General features: G+C 40.9%; 2 protein-coding genes across 2 annotated transcripts; both read right to left on the minus strand.

The window, feature by feature from the left end:
- Positions 1–550: 550 nt before the first annotated feature.
- On the minus strand, positions 551–8,408 carry LOC135636882 (uncharacterized). Its single transcript, XM_065149008.1, has 8 exons — positions 7,001–8,408; positions 6,759–6,928; positions 4,473–4,563; positions 4,194–4,351; positions 4,024–4,075; positions 3,828–3,910; positions 3,634–3,727; positions 551–1,539 (listed from the first exon to the last, which is right to left on the minus strand). The coding sequence occupies exons 1-8, from the start codon at positions 8,277–8,279 to the stop codon at positions 971–973; spliced, it is 2,496 nt and encodes an 831-aa protein (XP_065005080.1). The 5' UTR covers positions 8,280–8,408; the 3' UTR covers positions 551–970.
- A 4,237-nt stretch (positions 8,409–12,645) lies between these two features.
- On the minus strand, positions 12,646–14,812 carry LOC103978960 (ethylene-responsive transcription factor ERF053). The gene is made up of 2 exons (XM_065149009.1): positions 14,722–14,812; positions 12,646–14,654 (listed from the first exon to the last, which is right to left on the minus strand). The coding sequence occupies exon 2, from the start codon at positions 14,604–14,606 to the stop codon at positions 13,293–13,295; it is 1,314 nt and encodes a 437-aa protein (XP_065005081.1). The 5' UTR covers positions 14,607–14,654; positions 14,722–14,812; the 3' UTR covers positions 12,646–13,292.
- Positions 14,813–19,633: the final 4,821 nt, after the last annotated feature.

Here is a 19,633-nt window from a genome sequence, read left to right on the forward strand (position 1 = left end):
AGGTGGTAGAAAAGAAAGGTAGCAGTAGCCGACGTCGAAGTGCCGGAGGTGCGACTCCACCAACACCAAGTTTTGCTATTATAATAATTACAATCGATCGCAGCCCCAACCCCTCTGAAAGGCGTGTAGAAGGCATTGGATCCAAGGGGAGACACTTGGCAACGGTCCGGTCAGTCAAGGTCGCAAGAACAACCGATCCAAGAGCATTTGCCTTCGGAACTGCTTTTTAACGAATAATATCAGTAGTACTGACACAGTTCAACCATCATAGCAACAGCTTTATTTGCTGTTTGATGGAGATCACAGTAGCAACATCTCCCTTAGATTATTATTCTTCCTCAGGTCGGCTTCGACCACTGCTGTTGCGACTGCAACTGGCATCGTTTCATCACAGTTTTATTAGCTCGTTCTCGTCAGATCAGACATGGAGTTACGAACTGGTTGGTGTCCAGAAATAGATACTAGTCTAAGCTGTCATATCACTTGTAGGATTGCGTATGATGCTTTCAACATACTCGTAGCAGAGATGATATAATATATGCTTTCAGCATTGGATGGGAGGAGTTTCAGAATAGTAAGTTTATACCTATAACGTTAACCACAATTTACTTAAATCCGAAAGACCATAATAATTCTCCAATCTTGCAATTTCTTTACAGCTTACAACACAGTAAAAAGAAATAAAATGAACATGAAGAGACTTCGTGTTACCATTTTGTACGATCACTATTGGCTGGCTGCAGATGTGATGTATATTTGGGCAAAGAAAACTTGAAATTTCTGTCGATATTTTGTCATTGCATGGGCCCTTCTGCAAATCAATCAAGCTACTTTAAGGTGAGCAATGATATGCTATGATATATATATATATATATATAATTAATATGTCTCACCATATGCCCATTGAAATACCCACAGATCTAATCTGTAAAAGCGTCAACCTTCGATTGCAAAGCGATGGATACTAACATCACAAAGCAGTAGAAGTCACTGTACTCGGTTTGGCAAGCCAAAACTTCTGAAAAGTTCTAATTTCACCACCCTGACCTGCAGTCACAATCACCAATCCCCAGGCTGACTTACATTGTGCTGCCATGCCTCCATTGCAGAAGTCGCCATTGCATCCAGGGCTCTGTTTATTGACTGTCATGAGCTCTTCAGGCCAAGTGGCTGAATTTCTATCACTAAGTCGATTTAAACTTGAATTGTGAATGGTACTTTGCTGTTGGGTTTTGTTGTTCTCTGCCACCAATGGTGCATTGGCTTGAAATTCTATATTCAACGCACACTGTTTACTGGAGCAAGTTCTTAGCATCTTCATACTACTGGTGTTTGGCCACGGAACAGCCACAGTCACACCCTGGCAGTGAAAATATTCATAAGAATGTGTGATGGTGGTGGCACCAACACCATTTCTTCTGCTTGTTTGAGAATCATCATGTCTCCATACATAGACATGAGAGTCCTCGCTAGCACATATGACATGCTTCCCATTGGTAGTCAAGCACGCAGATATTTGACTGCTTGTGTTGCGAAACCCTGCAACAAAAATGTGTAACTTACATAAGAAGTTGCAGAAAAATGATTGAGTTACTTCCGTAATATCACAGGCCTTCCACAGCCCTCAAAATAGCTACAAGAATAAAATAAATTAAGTCCAAGTTTGCAACGGAAAGCCTTTGACATTTAAAGATTAAAAAAAGGACAAGAACAAAGATGTATATCCTCCTCGAACAACGTATAAGTGGCACAGATGTACTGAAAAAAAAATGAAAATTATGTATCATGAAAATAAAAACGAAAATATTTCCCAAAAATCTACATTTTTGTCACCTAGGCAATACAATCTACTAATTCACTTGGACCATAAATAGTCATAAAAGATGCATTTCCAGCCTTTAGTTGAAGTTGCAACACAATCTGAGACCCTGAAGAGGAGAATCTTTTGCATGCTTATAATACCATATCTGAATTAATATGTTCATTGCAACACTCCATTTAGCATAAGTTGGAAAAACAATAAAAATGCTCTATTGGCAAAAATATATAGTAATCGGAAGTAAATAAAAAGAGTAAGAGGTGTAGAACTAATTTTAAGCTTAAAAGAAATGTGGGATCATATAAGTCAACTAAAGAATAAGACGGACGCATGGCCTCTTCGTTCAAAATTTTTAATGCAACAATGTGTTTGTATCTATGACCAGAAAGGTGAACATATATATTTGAAAACAACACACAACTCATCAATGTATGATAGGCATCATTGTGACTGTGGTCATAAGATAGCAATTAGCATTTCAGATATTTTTTATTTTCTTTTCGATGAATATTTATATTCTGAGTAAAGTAATTTCACGTGACCAAACAAAAAAAATGACCTTTCCCTAAAGCACTGGACAAAAGTGTAATATGCTTTCTAACTGATGATTTACTATCATCATTCTTCAGTTACTGAAAAACATAAATTAATCCAACACATCATGCACAAAATTTAAACACACCAGAGGTCCTGCAATCAAGAACATTCTTAGCTAAATATACCCTTATGGACCTGTGCACTATTTTCTGTCATTTTCACAATGTTAATACCTAGTCATACAGCATTATCCAACATACAGGGTATATAACAACTCCAATAAGTATCCCACTAATTGTGCCTGAAAGAAGAGTATGTTTCGTCTACATAATTTCTTACGACTTTAGTAGTAGTAAAGGTGATTGACCTAGACTGAGAAGCATATCTGACAAGCAAATGTATGTTGAAGATAACAAATCCCAAGATTATAAAGGAAATGCAGGAAAAACAACTGTGAATGTGTTGAACATGACAAATCCCCAGACTATAAAGGAAATACAGGAAGAAAAACTACAAATTTGCATCTATCCAGGACTGGTAATTTAATAAGCTAATGGTTGGTATAACTCTGCTCTTAGCAAGTTCCATGTTTAAACTGGAAGGAATGTTATACTTTGTCAATCACATGGTAAAATTGCTTCATTGATATGGAAAAATAATTGGTCCCCTAGTCATTATCCTAAAAATAGGTCTATCTTCATCAAGATAGTTGATAAAAGCAATTGCAGCAAACTGTTTTACTCCTTTAATATGCCAAAAAAAAAGTCTGAAGAACCGACTTTTATAATGACTGGACAATATAGCACTTGGTCCATCTGCATAAACTTCTCATTGTGTTTTATGGGAACAAAACTATAAAGCACTAGTTAATATTATGATTATTATAGAATTTAAACTTGCTTTAAATATAACAAGGAAATCAATATATAAAAAATAATAATTGCAAATAAATGATGACCATAGGAGAATGTTCAATCATTAAAGAGGAGTCCGATAGAATATTATTATTTTGCTAAATGATACCCATAAGTAGAATGATGGCATGCAAAAGGTTTGGGTGTCTCCAATAGTGTGATCTGTAGGGAAGTATTCTTTCTATTAAGCTGCTTATTCAACAACCTAGCACCTAAAGTGACATAATTGGAAATTGCTCAGAACTTGAGGGTACAACAATTATATGACCTTACTTGGTGAAATCAAGACTGGCTCCTTTATAATCTTAACCAAGGCAATGGTTCAAAATATTCTTGTACTAAGCACGGAACAGATAATTCTACCTTTAAATTTGTGGACTAGTTCATCACCATCAATAACCCGTATTCGTGAATCTGCAGATGTTATTAGCACCTTTGACGGACTCCCAGGGGCAAACTGTTGAATGAAACTAATCAGAAAATGTAGCCATATCATATACTAAAGTTCAACGTTAATATGAACCTCAAGATCTTAATGAACTTTAATAAAGTAGTACCTGAAAACCAGTTATTTTCTTGTGCCTTGATGACCTTTTTCTATTTTGCAGGTCAACACGACTTTTCTGAAGAAGCTTATTATCTGAGAAAGGAAAAAACAATAGAGACAAAACAAGCTTTGATAAAATTGAAGACAGCAAACAACTCATTTTAGATAGATCCAGACAAATTACTGGAGTATTTGATGCTTCATACCAGATGTCTCATACAGGTAACAATTCCCCCTGTGTGAACCAACTAGAGCACCCTTCAAAATGCAACAGGTAAGAGCATTACTAAAAACAAGTCTCAAAATAAAGTTAAAACTTAAAAGGATAAAATATTTAACTAAAAAAGATAAGGTGCTAATTGTCCAGTTCAAAAACCTGGCCATCAGGGGTATAACAAACGGCAGTGACCATTTCATGCAAATCATTCCAATCAACAACTTGACGATCTGGAATACTCCATATCCGAACTTTATCATCAAGAGATCCACTGATGAAATACCTGTCATCAATAGGGTTGAACTGGATACAAGTCACTGCACAAATCCAGATTTAAGAAGCATTATAACAACAGAAGTAGAATCTACAAGGGAGATGTGAATATAAGAAAAAATAGATTAAGTTACAAGATACCACTGAAACAAAATTTCAACTTACCATAGTCACTATGAGAGAAAACTTTTAAACAGGAATTATTTGACATGTGCCAGAGTCGCACTGTTTTGTCCATTGAAGATGAAAGCAGATACTGAAATGGTCAAACCAGTTGCAGCATTTAACAAAGTGAGTGTCACAAAATTCATAATGTTTAGTCACCATTATCTCAATACCTTCCTCAAGGAAATTGAATACCACTTAATAGAAAAAAAGAAAATCTAAAGAGTTGCAGCTACTTCTTACAGAATTTCTGAAACTAACAAACATCTGGTGTGAAAAATAAACTTACTGCATCAATGATATCTGACAAGAGTAATAAAGTAGTTAATTAGCAAATCATCATGAATTGACAAACCAAAGTATTTCAGAAGGTTAATTTAGCTTATCCCGAGATATAAGTAATACATAAGGCAACCCTTGAGTCCATCCTAAAGTTGCTTGATTGCGACTTGATTGTCAAAGTTCAAGTTCTGAGAAATATCATTTACATACAAATGTAAGACAAAGTGCATTTGACATTCTTCCCAGACTTTAAGTTACTGAGAGACTGATGTGCTTAGCTGCTCTTCAAGTGACAAAAATGTGTCATGCTCAGCTCACAATTTTTGAATGTTCAAGTCAGTCATGACAAAAATGCCATGAAAATATAGAACATCTAACAGGTTTGAGTTTTCTTTAAATTGTACAAAATAGGCCTAATAATTTCTCAAAATTGTATAAAATGGACCCCAGATAATATATATAGTATTACAACAGACATGCTCATTTCTATATAGATCAGAATATCTTCTCGATTAATTTGAGTCATTTGAATTATAAAAGTCCAATTTTTATATATCTTCTATGAGGTGGAATGTCTTCAGGTATGTTGACCATATTATCGTGGAATAGAATTTAAATATCATTATCTTGATAGCTGAATGGGTATCCTAATGGCACTATGTTCATCAAGCTTCATAATAGTTGTTTAAATATTTTTAACTTTCAAACTTATACTCTACTGAAAACTTGATTCAATTAGCACTGCTTTGAGGATTTTATATCTCACAAAGTTTCATTGGCAGTTCCACCAACCAACTAATCTGTATTGATAATTAAGATGGTTTCTGTTAAAACCACCAAATTCCTACTGAGGGAGATCAGATTCTAGACTGGCCTACCCTGAATCATGTTAGGATTGGTCAAAGAGAAAAAAAAACACAGCTAAAATTGTTCTATGAGCTAATTAACAAAATATTCATATTAAGATGTGAGAATTACTAGCACAGAATAAGAAACCTCTGCAGGTTCATTTATTAATATCAAATAACGTGATGATAATTTTCAGATATCACATAATTTAGTTTCTAGTCAGTCAACAAGTTAAGTACCATAAAGAATATATGATTTTAGCTTCTAGTAAGTCAACAGGATAAAGATCATAAAATTATTTCATATCTGGAAATGCATTGACACTATTCATAACCAAGATTAACCATTAGATTTGGGCAACTTATTATTTTACAAAATTACCTCCTAAAGAGCAGAACAATAGATACCATAACAAAGGTAAATATCTCATTTATATTATAGACTCATGGTTCAATAAACTAATTATACTCCATATTATATTATGAACATATAATTAGATTAAACCTCAAAATGTATATTTGAGCTAAAATATGATAATGTAGACCAAGGGCGATAGTTTTGACTTCTCAGCTCAAGGTGAATGAGCGACTCTGGTAACCAATAGCTGAGCATGTCCTCCGCTCCTGGAAAAGTTATATTGCATAGAGACAAGAAACAGATTGCATCTCTGTTCTCTATCTAGTGATTCACTGGACCCTATTAATGTAAATGGGCACTTACGTCTTATCCCTAGCATAAATTATGTATTCAGGATATCACCTGCAAATCCGATCCCATCTGAAAATTTTGAAAAAAAAAAAAAAACAGACTCCCGCAATTTCTGAAAATTAAAGAACTTTGGATTTTCAATTCCCTTGAAGACCTTCCAAGGTTCAACCCAAATTTTACACCAAGAAAGCTGACAATATCCACAACAAGATTAGTGGTTTAAGATTCTATTCATCGACTTCGAGCTATAGATTCACATATGAGAAGTATAAGATGATCATGGCAATAAATTTCAGGTTATTTACATCCATAAGCAAGACGGCAGTCATTACTTATTCATTTCTATCATGAGTCTTAAATGCTGGAAAACAAAATTCCGCATCACCCATTGTCCAGATACATAACTAATTTCATCTTCAAGAAGAAAGTTAGAGAATGGTGATGTACCTGAGATTTGGACCAAGAGAGATCAAGGACATCTTTTAGGTGTCCCTGGAAGGAGCGCAAAGGTTTATCCGAAAGAGCAAATACATACTTTGGTACCATAAAAGGGTCTGAACACACAGATTTCCTACTGCCCAGGACCCTTGCTCTATTATTCTCCCAGTGGTTCCCCTCTGCACAAGCCAAAGACAATGTGAGATCTAGTTAACCATTATCAATCGCCAGAACAAATGAACTGCGACTACCATTCTCTGGCGAAGCCTTCTCATTCAGCAAATCCCCCCTCGTTTCAATCTCTGATACCTTCCACACATGGATGACACAGTCCTCTCCTGCGCTTGCCAAGTACTGCCCATCCAAACTGAATTTGATGCTCCAGATGGACCCATTATGAGCCTGAATCTCCTGGCACATGCATAGACCGCTGAGCTCCTTCTGGGACTTCCCATACTGCCGAACTTTGATTCTCTCCAGGCCGTGATGGAGGCCATGGGAAGCATCCAGGCTATCATCAGTGGCCGAGCTCGACCTCCTCCCTCCCTTCTCTGACGAGGAATCCTTCTCGTCGCTGCTCTTGCGGTCGTGGCTGTGCCCTCCGGCCACCATGGTCCCTGCAACATTCTTGATGCTCCTGAGCCAACTTCCCCTCTTCTTAGACCTGATCCCTCCGGTGGATCCTCCGCCAGCAACAGCCCCACCAGAAGGGCCACCGCCGGAGCCGCTGCTGTTGGTGGTTTCCTCCACATTCTGCCGCCTCATTAGTTCTTGAACAATGGGACATCTGCCGACGCACCTATCGAACTCCTCCATTGTAAGCTGCCGCCCGGTCCCGACCTCACTGAGTGTATTCCACATTCCGTCCTCGTAAAACTCCACCACGAACTCACTCCCGTTGTCGAGATTCTTGATCAAGCAACGCGGGTCATCGCACAGGTCTCCGCCGATGATCCGACGATCGCCTTCGGAGACCTCAAGAATACCGGTCGACAAGGACCGGAATCGCGAATCAAGAGCAGGCTTGCTCGAGAACGGCGCACGGATCGTTCCTTGGTGGTGCTGCTGGGGTAAAGATTCGTTCACGTGACCGGGAACCGCGGAACCATCGGACCGCGAGCGGGTCACTGCGGAGACGGGGACGGGGTTGGGGCGGGGGCAGAGGCCGTCGCAGGAGACGGATCTCCCCGTTTCGGCATGCGCGCTCGAGCCGAAGGCACCGCCGCCACGCCTGGGGCTGGCGACGGCGGGGTCACCGGCGAGGCCGAGGTGACGGAGGAGGCGTCGGCGGCGCTCCTCGACCGAGGCGGGCGCGGAGAACCAGACGTCGAGGGAGGACAGCGAGGGGAAGCGGAGGCGGGCGCGGCGGCGACGCCCGACGGCGGATGATTCGTCGTCGGAGGCGGAGGCGGAGGCAGAGGCAGAGGCGGAGGTAGAGGAGCAGGACGATGAGAGGATCCGATCCAAGGACTCGAAGAACTCCTCCTCGTCTCCCTCTTCCCCCGGCGAATTGCTGCTGCTCATCGTCATATCGAGTACTCGGATCGGGAAATGGACGCGAAGCGGGGGGGAGAGCGGTTCGAGGAGGGATTTATACTACAACGGAAGGGGATGGGGGAAGAGAAGGGGGAGCGAAGACCGAGGGGACATGATGTCGTTGCTGTTGCTGTAGTTTGTAATTGTTGTTGTCGTTGGGGAGAGAGAGTCGCCGTCGTAGACGTATACAGTGTATACGCCAGCAGTGTACAGTACACTCGAGAAGTAGATGACTTCGACCGCCCTTTTGCTACGCAACCTTTCATCGTTGCAAGACTGAAACAAAACACAATTTTGCCATTATTAGAATTTAAATATAATATAATATAATAATAATAATAATAATTTCCCAAACTCTGCATGCTATCTATCACAGTCATCAGTAGAAATGATATATACCATAAATTCCTTGGTGTATCTAAATCTGCATGGCGTTCACATGTGCTCTATGTGGTGTACACGTGAATTTTGATTTCGTGCTACGGGACACGTGAACATCACGTGGATTTTGAGATAATTTGTATTCCTCGTGTAGACGAATTATTCTCTTCTAGTGTGATCAATTTTCTTCATGACATTAATTAGTTTAGATAGGTCTATTAATTAACTAGAAGAGAGCCGTTGGCGAAACGAGTTAAATCACGGCTTAGCCAATGTCACATCCTCGCGATCCAAGTCGTGGGTTAAGTCGGGAATCGGGCATCTTCCTAATCGGATCCGTCACTACGACCCAGCGAGAGTTGGATGATGCGGTAGCGAAAGGTCTCAAAACAAGAGAGAAGGGAAACGTAGTCGGTCGTAGACATTACTGCATGCATTCATGCTAGCGTGGTGTCTTTGATTAAAGCGAGTGGTCGACGAAAAGCCTACGTGCCTACAACACAGGGATCCTGGTAACGGAGAAGAAAAAGGCTGCAAAGAAAGGTATCAAACAAGCTTCTTTTGTCAATGGTGGTGAGCTACAGCAGGCGAGGTACAAGCACCACCGGATGATTGAGACTATTAATGGCGGAGCCACCCCCTCCCCCCATTCGTAGGTCTTTCCTCCCTTCCTCGTCTGAGCGGTGGTCGCAAGAAAGATCCAAGTTCCGCCTTCTCTTTTGCAAATTTGCATGCCGCATTCTGATGCTGCACGCTCTTCTCGCTCATCGAATTGGCGAATACCAGTAATATGTAAGCAGGAGCAGCAAAGGAGGGCGTTAGGGTGAAGAGATGTGTTTGCTAGGGGTTTTGGTCCCCTTCCTCGAGCACAGTGGCTCAGGGGGTAGAATTATGGATCCAAGTTCTTGGTTCCGACAACAACTAGTCCTCTCGGCGTCCGGCCTGTTCATATGGAGGAAAGGGAGAGATTAGGGTCGCAAGAAATGATGGGGGACCGTGTGCAGTTGGCCACCTTCACCACTGGCATCAGTTGGGAGTCACGAGAAGGTAAGAAGGCCCAGGTTTCCCTTCTCCTTTTCTTCCAAGATGGAGAATGACCAAAACCCATGAAAGCTCCACGGTCACACTTGCATGTTGCAGGATGACTAAAATATTGGATCCTTCATGTGATGCCTTTCATTTCATCAGGGAATAACTTCTGACTTTGGATTTCTTTTTCTTTGTGCATTCCAGGTGAAGCAGCAGCCAGAGCAGATCATATTGAGGTTTCAGTGGTTGTCTTTCCCATCATGCATGGAATAGATAAAGGGGAAGATGGCATACACACATACATAGTACATGGCCGGCCCAGAGGGAAACCTTGGATGCAGAGGTGCAAAAGCTTTGGATGCTATTGATCTGGCTGGGGTGATATAACTGGAAAGAGAAGCTTCCTTCCTTGTGAAGTGGAAGTGAGTGGTGGTTTCTGCTGGCTTCCATGTTGTCATGTGCACCCACATGATCACCTGCTCTTAAGCTCACTTTTGAAAGCTGTGAATTGCAATGAATGATTGAAAAGGCACCTAAACAACCAGCATGGATAATCAAAACTTGTATAGGATGGATTAAGAACTCTCAGCTTCTCTCTTTCTGTAGGTGTGCTTGTGATCCAAGCAGTTAAATGGCAAACAGGTAGGTGAAAAATCACGGGAAGTATGCATCTCTTTCTGCGATATTGGACTAATGATCATTTAGTGGTCCTGCCATTTGAATCCTCGTGTACCCCATTGCAGCAGTAATGTTGGGCCTGACTCACACAGAGTAGGGGACCTTAGAGATCAGAACTCATCGATCTTTACTTCGAAGAAGTTACCATCAACGTAAAACCACGTCGCAATCACTCGTAGGCATGCTGTCCTCGGAGAAACAAGCCATCATCATGCATGCATGATGTGAAAACTGATAGAAGAAGAAGAAGGAGAGAGACGATGGTGATGATGAGGAGGAGGAGCTTGCCATTAATGAGGGTTGAAGTGGTGTGGTGGGGGGGATGATGGGGGAGCGAGTTGAGGGGGGAGATAGACAATGGAAGAGGGTCGGGCACATGGGAGGGGGAGGGGAAGGGGAGAGAGAGAATCTGCCATGGTGGGGAGTCATCTTTGCACGTGCCACTGTCTCCCGACCTTGACGTTTCCCCGGGGCTTCCGCCATTGTTGTAGCTTTCGTTTTGCCATTATTGGCATGCTTTTGCACGGTGTTAGGCGGCATGGGATGGGGATGCGAGTTGGTGCTGCTACAGCAGGCACGTCACCTTCTTGGCTTCCATGATTTAGTGCATGTCCCCTTATTCCTGTTGATGTCATTGTACGTATCCCTCTACTGTTGCCTTAGTTGAGACCATCTTTTTTCCTATCATCCCTCTCATGCATTACTCCAAATAATTTGAATTCCCAAAGACACATGAGAAGAGAGGTTTCGACTCCAAGGCACTTGCCTAGAGTAAAAGCTTTCTACTACTATTTTTCCATCGTCGGGTCATCGATGCGATAAATCTTTCCTCCTCGGCGAACGGTAACTATCTTCTCCAACGTCCGTTCTCTTCCGCTGTGGCGTCTCAAGTGCTACGCTCATCAGCACTATCCCACCTTTCCTCTTTTACTGTGGCATTCTTCTCTATTATGGTATTATTGTAGCTTCCTCTTCTGCCGTACCTCTGTTGTAGCTTCCTCCTCTGTTATAACATTGCTGCAACTTCCTCCTCTACTGTAGCTTATTCCTCTACTACAGTATTGCTATAACTTTTTCTATTACTGCAGCTTTCTCTTCTACTGCAGTCATCGCCGTCGTAGTTGCAACAACAACAATAGCACGATATGCTCTTGCCCTACTCACGAAGCCTTGGTTGAAGCCCCCAATTATATAATGAAATCTCTCTATCTGTTGAGGAAAATCCTCTCTTATAAATAGAAGAGGGATATGTTAATGTATTCAAGCTATAATTTCGCTTCTTCACTTCTTCTTCAATAAAGTTTCTACAATAATTGTTCTTATCTTCTATTCTTTCCATCACTATGATCTCAGATGGACAAGCATACTAGTCTCTTGTTTTGATGTCATTTCGAATCTGTCTAACCAAACTTGAGATGTAGGTTCAAAGAGAGAAATTAGAAGAATGCAATTAGATATTGTCATTAAAATTGGGGACTTGTGATTATATCTCATATAGAATAATTAGGTTGATTCCACTTGTGTGTTTGCCTCTCTTGTTTTGGAAAGCCGCACTGAAGTCGTGTTCTCGCCTAGCTATATAGACCGGCCTGCCTGTGTGCTTCAAAGTACCCATTTGACTTAGTATACAAATACTCAACCCTTATTTCCAGGGAATGTGACCTAATTGTCTGGTGAAGTAGGATCCCCAAAAAGGTGTAGAAAGGAGACATTTTTAACTAATTGCTACTTGATATTATTATTCTAAAAGTAATTATGCATTCATTAATCACATCCTACTATTTTTAACCCTTTACGACATGCTAACAAAATGGTCCACCTATTTATTGACTGAACTGACGAAGAAGGCTGAATCTAATTAGAAAGAAGTATAATCTAAATACTAAAAATCATCAATTATGAACCTGATTAGTGTCAAATAATGGTATAGAATATAAATATGGATGGTGAAAATGCTACGGTGTTAGGCACTCAACAAGCTATTAATGGCAGAGATCAATCTGTCCCATCTTTTCCCGGCCCCTTCCCTAACTGAGGTTGGAGTGAGTAAACAAACAGGCCCAGAGAGATTGCTGCCACATCGCGTAGGCTTCATCTACCAAGTACCCTAGTCACCTTGAGGAAGTAGTAAAGCCGGCATAAGAGGGGAAACACCAGAGGATAGTTCAATTTGGTCATTCCAATCTATTGTTTTGAGTATCTTGAGACAGCAATGAGCTACCCAAATAAGAAAACCTAATCTTATGTATCATTTACTGGTGGATTGACAAAGTTCAACATCATAACTTCCTCTTGTCTTTAAGGCAAAACCCATTGGAAACAATCGTATATTCAAAGAGGATGAACAACACATTGCTAAAGATCGAAAACAATCAAATTACATGTGCCAAATTTGATCCACAATATAACAAGTTCTTAAATTTCAAGGCTCTAAGGTATGTTAATGCTAACTAGTTTGATTCAGACTTGTTATTATTTGATTACTAATTGTACTACTAGACCATTAATATACGCGTGAACAGATAAGATAGTTTGCATACATGGTGGATGAAAGGCCAAAGATGTACTACAGCAAGTGCTTAAAGCTAGACAATGAGATCAAATACTGTGTGACACGAAAGAGAGAGAAGCAAAAGAGAAGCCAAGATGGTAAACCTGCTGTTGGTGTGGCCTGAAAAAAAATATGCAGCCAAGTGTAGCAGGAAAAGGAAGTATGCAAGACTGCTTGCTGAGAGACATCGGTTCTGAATCATGTAGGGTTCCTATGTTCACAGGCTGAACCATAAAAATCTGCAACCGGTGAACTGTCCTAACTAAATCAACTGTGCTTCTTATGTGTGTGTGTGTGTGTGTGTGTGCGAGATCTCTAACCGCATGCCATGCGGCAGTGCAGATGAAGCAGAGGGAGAGAGGCCACGATCATTCCTTCCACATAAACCAGGAAGGAGGATGAGGAGGAGCAGAGGAAGGGGAGGCAGGGGTGTCAGTATCCTGATATGCTGTTGTCGTTGCTGACGCTGTAGGATCAGAGTAATCCATGTCGGATTCGGGGATGGTGGTGAGCCGGGACTGGAGGAGGAGGCTATTAGCTCCGTCAACGTCGTCCCACACGGAGCTCCCCGGACCCCAGGTGCTGAACCACGCTTCGTCGGCGTCTCCCCAGACCATCTCGGTCGGCTGCGGCGTGGTCACCATTGCTCCGAGGTTTGCGGGCTCGTGCATTCCCGATGGCGAGTCTGCAACGCTGCTCATGTCACCATCAACTGTGGTCTCAGCAGTAGCAGGTGGAGTGTTGAATCGGGATTCCAACTGAGAAGGTTGCCTTGGCTCATCCTGCTGGTGTTGCTTGGCTTCTTCCGGAGTGGCGGGAGCAGAGGATGAGGAGGAGGAGAAAGAGGCCCCATCCCTGCTACCACCGCCACCGCCTTTGCCGAGGAAGAGGTTGGGAAAGTTGAGCCGAGCGTTCTCGCCCCTGAGCTTGAAGGCCTCGCGGTCGTATGCGAGGGCCGCGGCTTCAGCGGTGTCGAAGGTGCCGAGCCAGAGGCGGGTGCGGTTCTTCGGGAGGCGGATCTCCGCCACCCACTTGCCCCAGTGCCGCTGCCTCACGCCACGGTACAGCTTCGCTGGCGCGGGCGGAGGGGGAAGCATGAAGGACTGGAAGATTCCGGGGTACAGCGATGCCAACGATCGCCGCCTCGCCAAGTGACTCATCATCGCCAGGTTGCCTCGCGGGCTGAGGTTGAGCGCCTCGCTCCAGTGCTTCAGGAGCCGCTCCTGATACCTCTGCTGCTGCAACTGCTGTTCCCGATCCATCGCGGCAGCTCCTTCGGTCATAAACGACGGAGAAGGTGGACAAGCTCCAGTTTGATGCCGACGACTTCGATCAAAAGAGATCATCTGCTGCTCGCTCTGCTCTTGCCGCGGAAATCGACTGGCACCCAAAGCAGGCAAAAGTGGTGCGGGCAGGGAATCCTCGCAAGCGAAGGGAAAGATGGGCGTCGCGGAGGCGAGAGGGCGCGGCGAAGAAGCCGGGGTGGTCGAATTGGAGGAGCACGAGGGAGAGCAAGGAAACCGATCCGGGCTTGTCATCTTCTTCAGCGGCCAAAGAGACGCCGAAGCCGCCTCCTCAACGACCAGAGGCGGACCTCGAGGCGTGCTCTCAGGCAACACGCGCGGCACCTTCCCCTTCTGCCTCCTTCCGCGGCTCCCCCCCTTCTTCTCCGAGTCCTCCATGTCCCGCAGCGAAAACCGACGGGCCGCCCGCTCGATTCTTGATGAACGCTAAAAGAATCGAAGGAATCAGATGGAATCTGGAGCTGGAAAATGCCTACACTCAATCGAAAGTTACCTAGAGAGAGAGAGAGATGGGGAGCGGACGGCCGGGAAGAAGGAGCGATTTGGTGGGGGAGCCAATGGGATGGTCGAATCTGATACGAAGGGTGCCCAATGGCACTTATAAGGGGAGGAGGAGGAGGAGGGGAAAGAGGGGACGAAGCGTGTAGCAACGCGTCGTGTGATATTCGTTGCGTGAGTCGTGACGGTCTGAAGGGGGTCGGTGCGCGGAGCGCTTTAAGAAGAATTTTTGGCGCCTCCCTGGAAAGGTCGGTGGGCCGGGCCCCACGAAGCAAGGTTGCCCCTTGGACTCGATCGGCCATCCGACGTCGAACACGTGGACATCGATGTTCACGTTCCTGTGGATCTGACTACAAGAACGAATCTCCAAGCCCAGGTGTGTCGTGCGCGAGCCATGGTCCATACGCGTGGACTTTGAGATCCCTCCCATGCAGATATCGCCAGATCACGACTCTTGACGTTTCTTCGAGTCATTGTTTCGTCTCGTCCTCGTCCCTTTCCCCTTCTCCAAAAATGGCGCTATCACGGTAACAATGTCCGCCTTGGCTTCGGCTCCACGACCGTCCATGGCTTTACACTGCTCACACGACCTTTGTGCTTATCTGCACAGAAATGAAGATGATAAGATAAATACTTTATATCAAACATGATAAACAATATGACATCCTTCCCAACATTTCACATTAAGAAAAAGGTAATCTCCATCTCATGCAATATTTAATTTTAAATTATATTTATGGAATATATATATATATATATATATATATATGTAATTCTCCTCTACATAATTTTCCTTCGGCATATTACTACTAATCCTCCAAACTCTCCTCCCTTTTGCGGTAGGGGAGTCCACATCAGCCACCCCCTTCTCTTTCGGCAGACAACAGCACTCCACCGTGGCCGCCGAGAACAAGTCAAGCACTACAGAGTTGTAATCCACCGGCCGCCCTCATCATCCTTGGAGTTTTCTTCAAGTCATGTCACATATTATTATTACTATAATAACAATATTAATATGCTACCAAATCACATAAATATCAGCTTCTACCTTATCGCTGCTCGACGCTTGTCTCTCCCCCCTCTCCACCACCATGTACTTATTCAAACCTCTCAAGCTTCCTTCGTCTCATGTTTAGCCACAGTGTACTGATGGGAAACTCTCTATTGTCTTCGTCGCCCTCAGGAAACGCCAAGAAACTCTTTAGATTAGTCGTAGAGTAGAATGTAAGTTACCGTAAGCCATGACCTTACCAAGGACAGTGTTATGTACCATCTCTAATTGGAGGTTGAAGTCAACAATCATTACGTTAATTGATGCAAGAGTCAACCATAATGGAAGGGTGGTGGGAGTCGTGTCCTTGTCTTGGTTCAAACTTGTTGGTCAAACTATGATTGATTCGTGTTAGTGCTGCTAATTGTGATATGCTTAAAGCATTGGGACATCAAGGATTGCGTTGTAGTTGACTTTTGTAAGAAGAAGATACTGTGTAAAAAATAAGCAGTTGATTAGTGTTAAGTTAATTAAGAATGATCTTAGTATTATTATTTTTCACATAATGTGATAATTTCCAAATGTTGTAGAAAGAAATATGAGAAAATTGTAGTGGAGGAGTAGCACAGAGGAAATGGATGTTGTTTTCATAAATCGAACCAGCATGGAGATCACAGAGGAATAATCTTATCCGAACGTCAATATACATAATTAATCCTATTGGATTACTTAGAAACATAACTCATTTATTTACCAATCCAAAAAGTATATCTAAAATAATTGCAACATTAGTTTTATTTTTTTGAGTAGGGTCAAATGTCACATTTATTCATCAATCACTAATTTTATAGTATATCTTCTTAGTAAAACATAGATGTGGTAGGTATCATTTTAATAAGAGATAAAGCAGAGAAATTATTTAAGATTGTATGAACATATATTTAGAAAATCTTTGAATATGCTAGCTAGAATTAGTGAAATGATTGTAGTTACTAGTACAAGAACAACAATGTTGTAGAGAGAGAAGAATTGAAAGATAAAAAAACAAATTAAATATCAACAAATACAACACACCAAATTGTCTATATAAGTTCAGCATGGTTGTTATTATATATATATATATATATATATATACCATGTGAAATCAATTATAAGATTCTTGAGTTACACTCTCATATAAATATGGAAGAATTTATACTAACTAACTAAAAATTTAGGAATATCCAAAGTATTCCTTAAATCTTAGTCTATGACACCAAAACTTAAAGATAGATATGATATTTAAAAAAAAAATTAAATTTTAAATTTTGAGTTTTTTTCTTTCCGAAAACTCTTTTTTTGTTCTAACTCTTCGTATTATGAATTATTACCCTTCTTGAATACTATCTTTAGAAATCTTAAAATATTTATTAATTCTAATGAAATTAGATAAAGAAAGACGTAAAAGGACTTTAATAAAAAATTAAAATATAAATATTATTAATTAAATATGTAATTTTTTATGGTTAATAACAAATGAATATAAGAACTTATGATTTTATTATTATTATTATTATTATTATTATTATTATTATTATTATTATTATTATTGAATCTAACCTCCGGTTAGATTAAAAGAAAAGTAATAATTATAGAGGTTACTCGGGGATTAAATGTCACGCCCCCCCCGAATATAATTCTCGTTCAGGAGGTGTGAACCTAATTCAAGATTAATAATATTTAATTCAACAAACAATCCAGGATCCAATCACACATTTGAGGTCACTAAGAAAAACATTCAAGTCATTCACCTCTACAATCCACAATTCACAAAACCTGTGCAGTTTATAATCATACATCATGTCACTAGATGATTCTTAAAATCCAAAAGCAACTTAACTAAACCATAACTATATCATAAATCCATAAGCGCGACAATTAACGCAATTACAAAACCAACATGTACTACATGTTTATATCAGTACACCGTTTAGACTTAACATTTCCAAAATCCTGACGTAAGAGGTACTTTTCAAATATTTACAAGATACATTAATCTAGATTTGTCATTGATATTTCATTACACCCAAAAAGAACTTATACAACATCAACCTATCAAGTACAAAATATTTGCCCCAAAATCTTCTAGTCTTCCACTTCCTCAACCCAATTTACACATTTTAGTGAGCGATAAGCTATCCTGAAAAATTTATATAGCAACGGGGTGAGCATATAAAGCTCAGCAAATGACTAACATATCCATAGCAAAGAGGACAGTTTTCAAACAAATGAGGTATCAAAATACAAAGTAGAGATACAAGATGAAACAGTAGCATGTTTTGTTTGAATGTAGAATTACAATATCATATCGTTCGAAGCACGTTTTATTCATATAATCGAGGAAAGGTAATTGGAGAATATCATTGGCATAAGGAGCATATCGATGACATATGGTAATTTCAAGGCATAACAAGGACGTAAGGAGCATTTTGGATACCATGAATGCAGAATTACGATGTCATTTCGTTCGAAGCACGTTTTGTTTATACAATCGAGGAAAGATAATTGGAGCATATCATTGGCATAAGGAGCATATCGATGACATATGGTAATTTCAAGGCATAACAAGGACGTAAGGAGCATTTTGGATACCATGAATGCAGAATTACGATGTCATTTCGTTCGAAGTACGTTTTGTTTATACAATCGAGGAAAGATAATTGGAGCATATCATTGGCATAAGGAGCATACGATGACATATGGTAGCTTTCAAGGTATAACAAAGTCTTATAACATTTCAGAAATATATCAAAGAACAAAACATGAATAGAAGCTCAAATGTCACATAACGATGCATTCATTTCATTCTTATCCAAAGCATGCATAGAAACATAGCCAAAGCTTTGGATATCATATCAAACACATAGAAGGTGAAGTGGGATCATAACATAATATGGTCCATCCATTTCTGAATGACCAACAAACATAAGTCATACCCACATAGCGGGCAACAAGCGCATATCCCACATAGCGGGATCCCACATAGCGGGCAACAAGCGCATATCCTTTACCATTTCTGGCAAGGGTCCAGACAATCCCACACACCAGAGTACAAGAGGGCAGTTTTAACAATAAGCAGCATATATCGGAAGCACACGCGGAACAACAAAGCGTACATGTGCCTTTACGAGTCAATCCGAAGTAAGCAATAATCTTTCACAAGTATATTCAGATTTGAAAGGAAGCAAAAGCAAGAGCATACAAGGATTTCAAGAAATCACATATAGCTCAATTGAAATAAGAAAGTTAGGTGAATACAATGGCCAACGAAATGAAACTGGAAGAGGCACATTTCAAAAGCAAATGCGGAACAATGGGATGCATGTGCCGAATTACGATGCAAACATGAACTTTAGATGATAGCTGCAGATATACAAATAAATAAAGGACTAAAGTATACAGGAATTTAAGATAATAATGCAAAGCTTAACTGAAGTAAGAGTTTTTGCCAAAATCGAATTCCAAAGGAAGGTAACAAGGAAAGCCGAAATTGACCAAAGCTCGATTCTGGCAGAAGTTGATAGGAACATTGCATGAACTATTTGGACAACCAATTATGCTCCAATTTATACAAAATAGGTGTCATTAGAAAGCTTTGTCAATCTAGTTTTATGCAAATCAAGTTTTACAAGATATGGAATTTACAACCGGGAGTTACAGATAATTTCGTAGCGAGGGATCTGAAAATATTAGCTCTGTTTTACTGAATCCATAGGGTCGATGAAAGCAGGTGTTTCAGTTAGCAATTGTACTCCAAAAATTTCAAATCAGGTATATACAGAAAGAATTTTGAGTCAAGCTTCGAATAAAATATACTTTGTATGAATCTGAGTTCACAACAGAAAGTTATAAGTAGTTAAGCAACAAGAGGTCAGAA

Source organism: Musa acuminata, chromosome BXJ3-4, assembly GCF_036884655.1.
Source record: "Musa acuminata AAA Group cultivar baxijiao chromosome BXJ3-4, Cavendish_Baxijiao_AAA, whole genome shotgun sequence".
NCBI classification, from domain to species: Eukaryota; Viridiplantae; Streptophyta; class Magnoliopsida; order Zingiberales; family Musaceae; genus Musa; species Musa acuminata.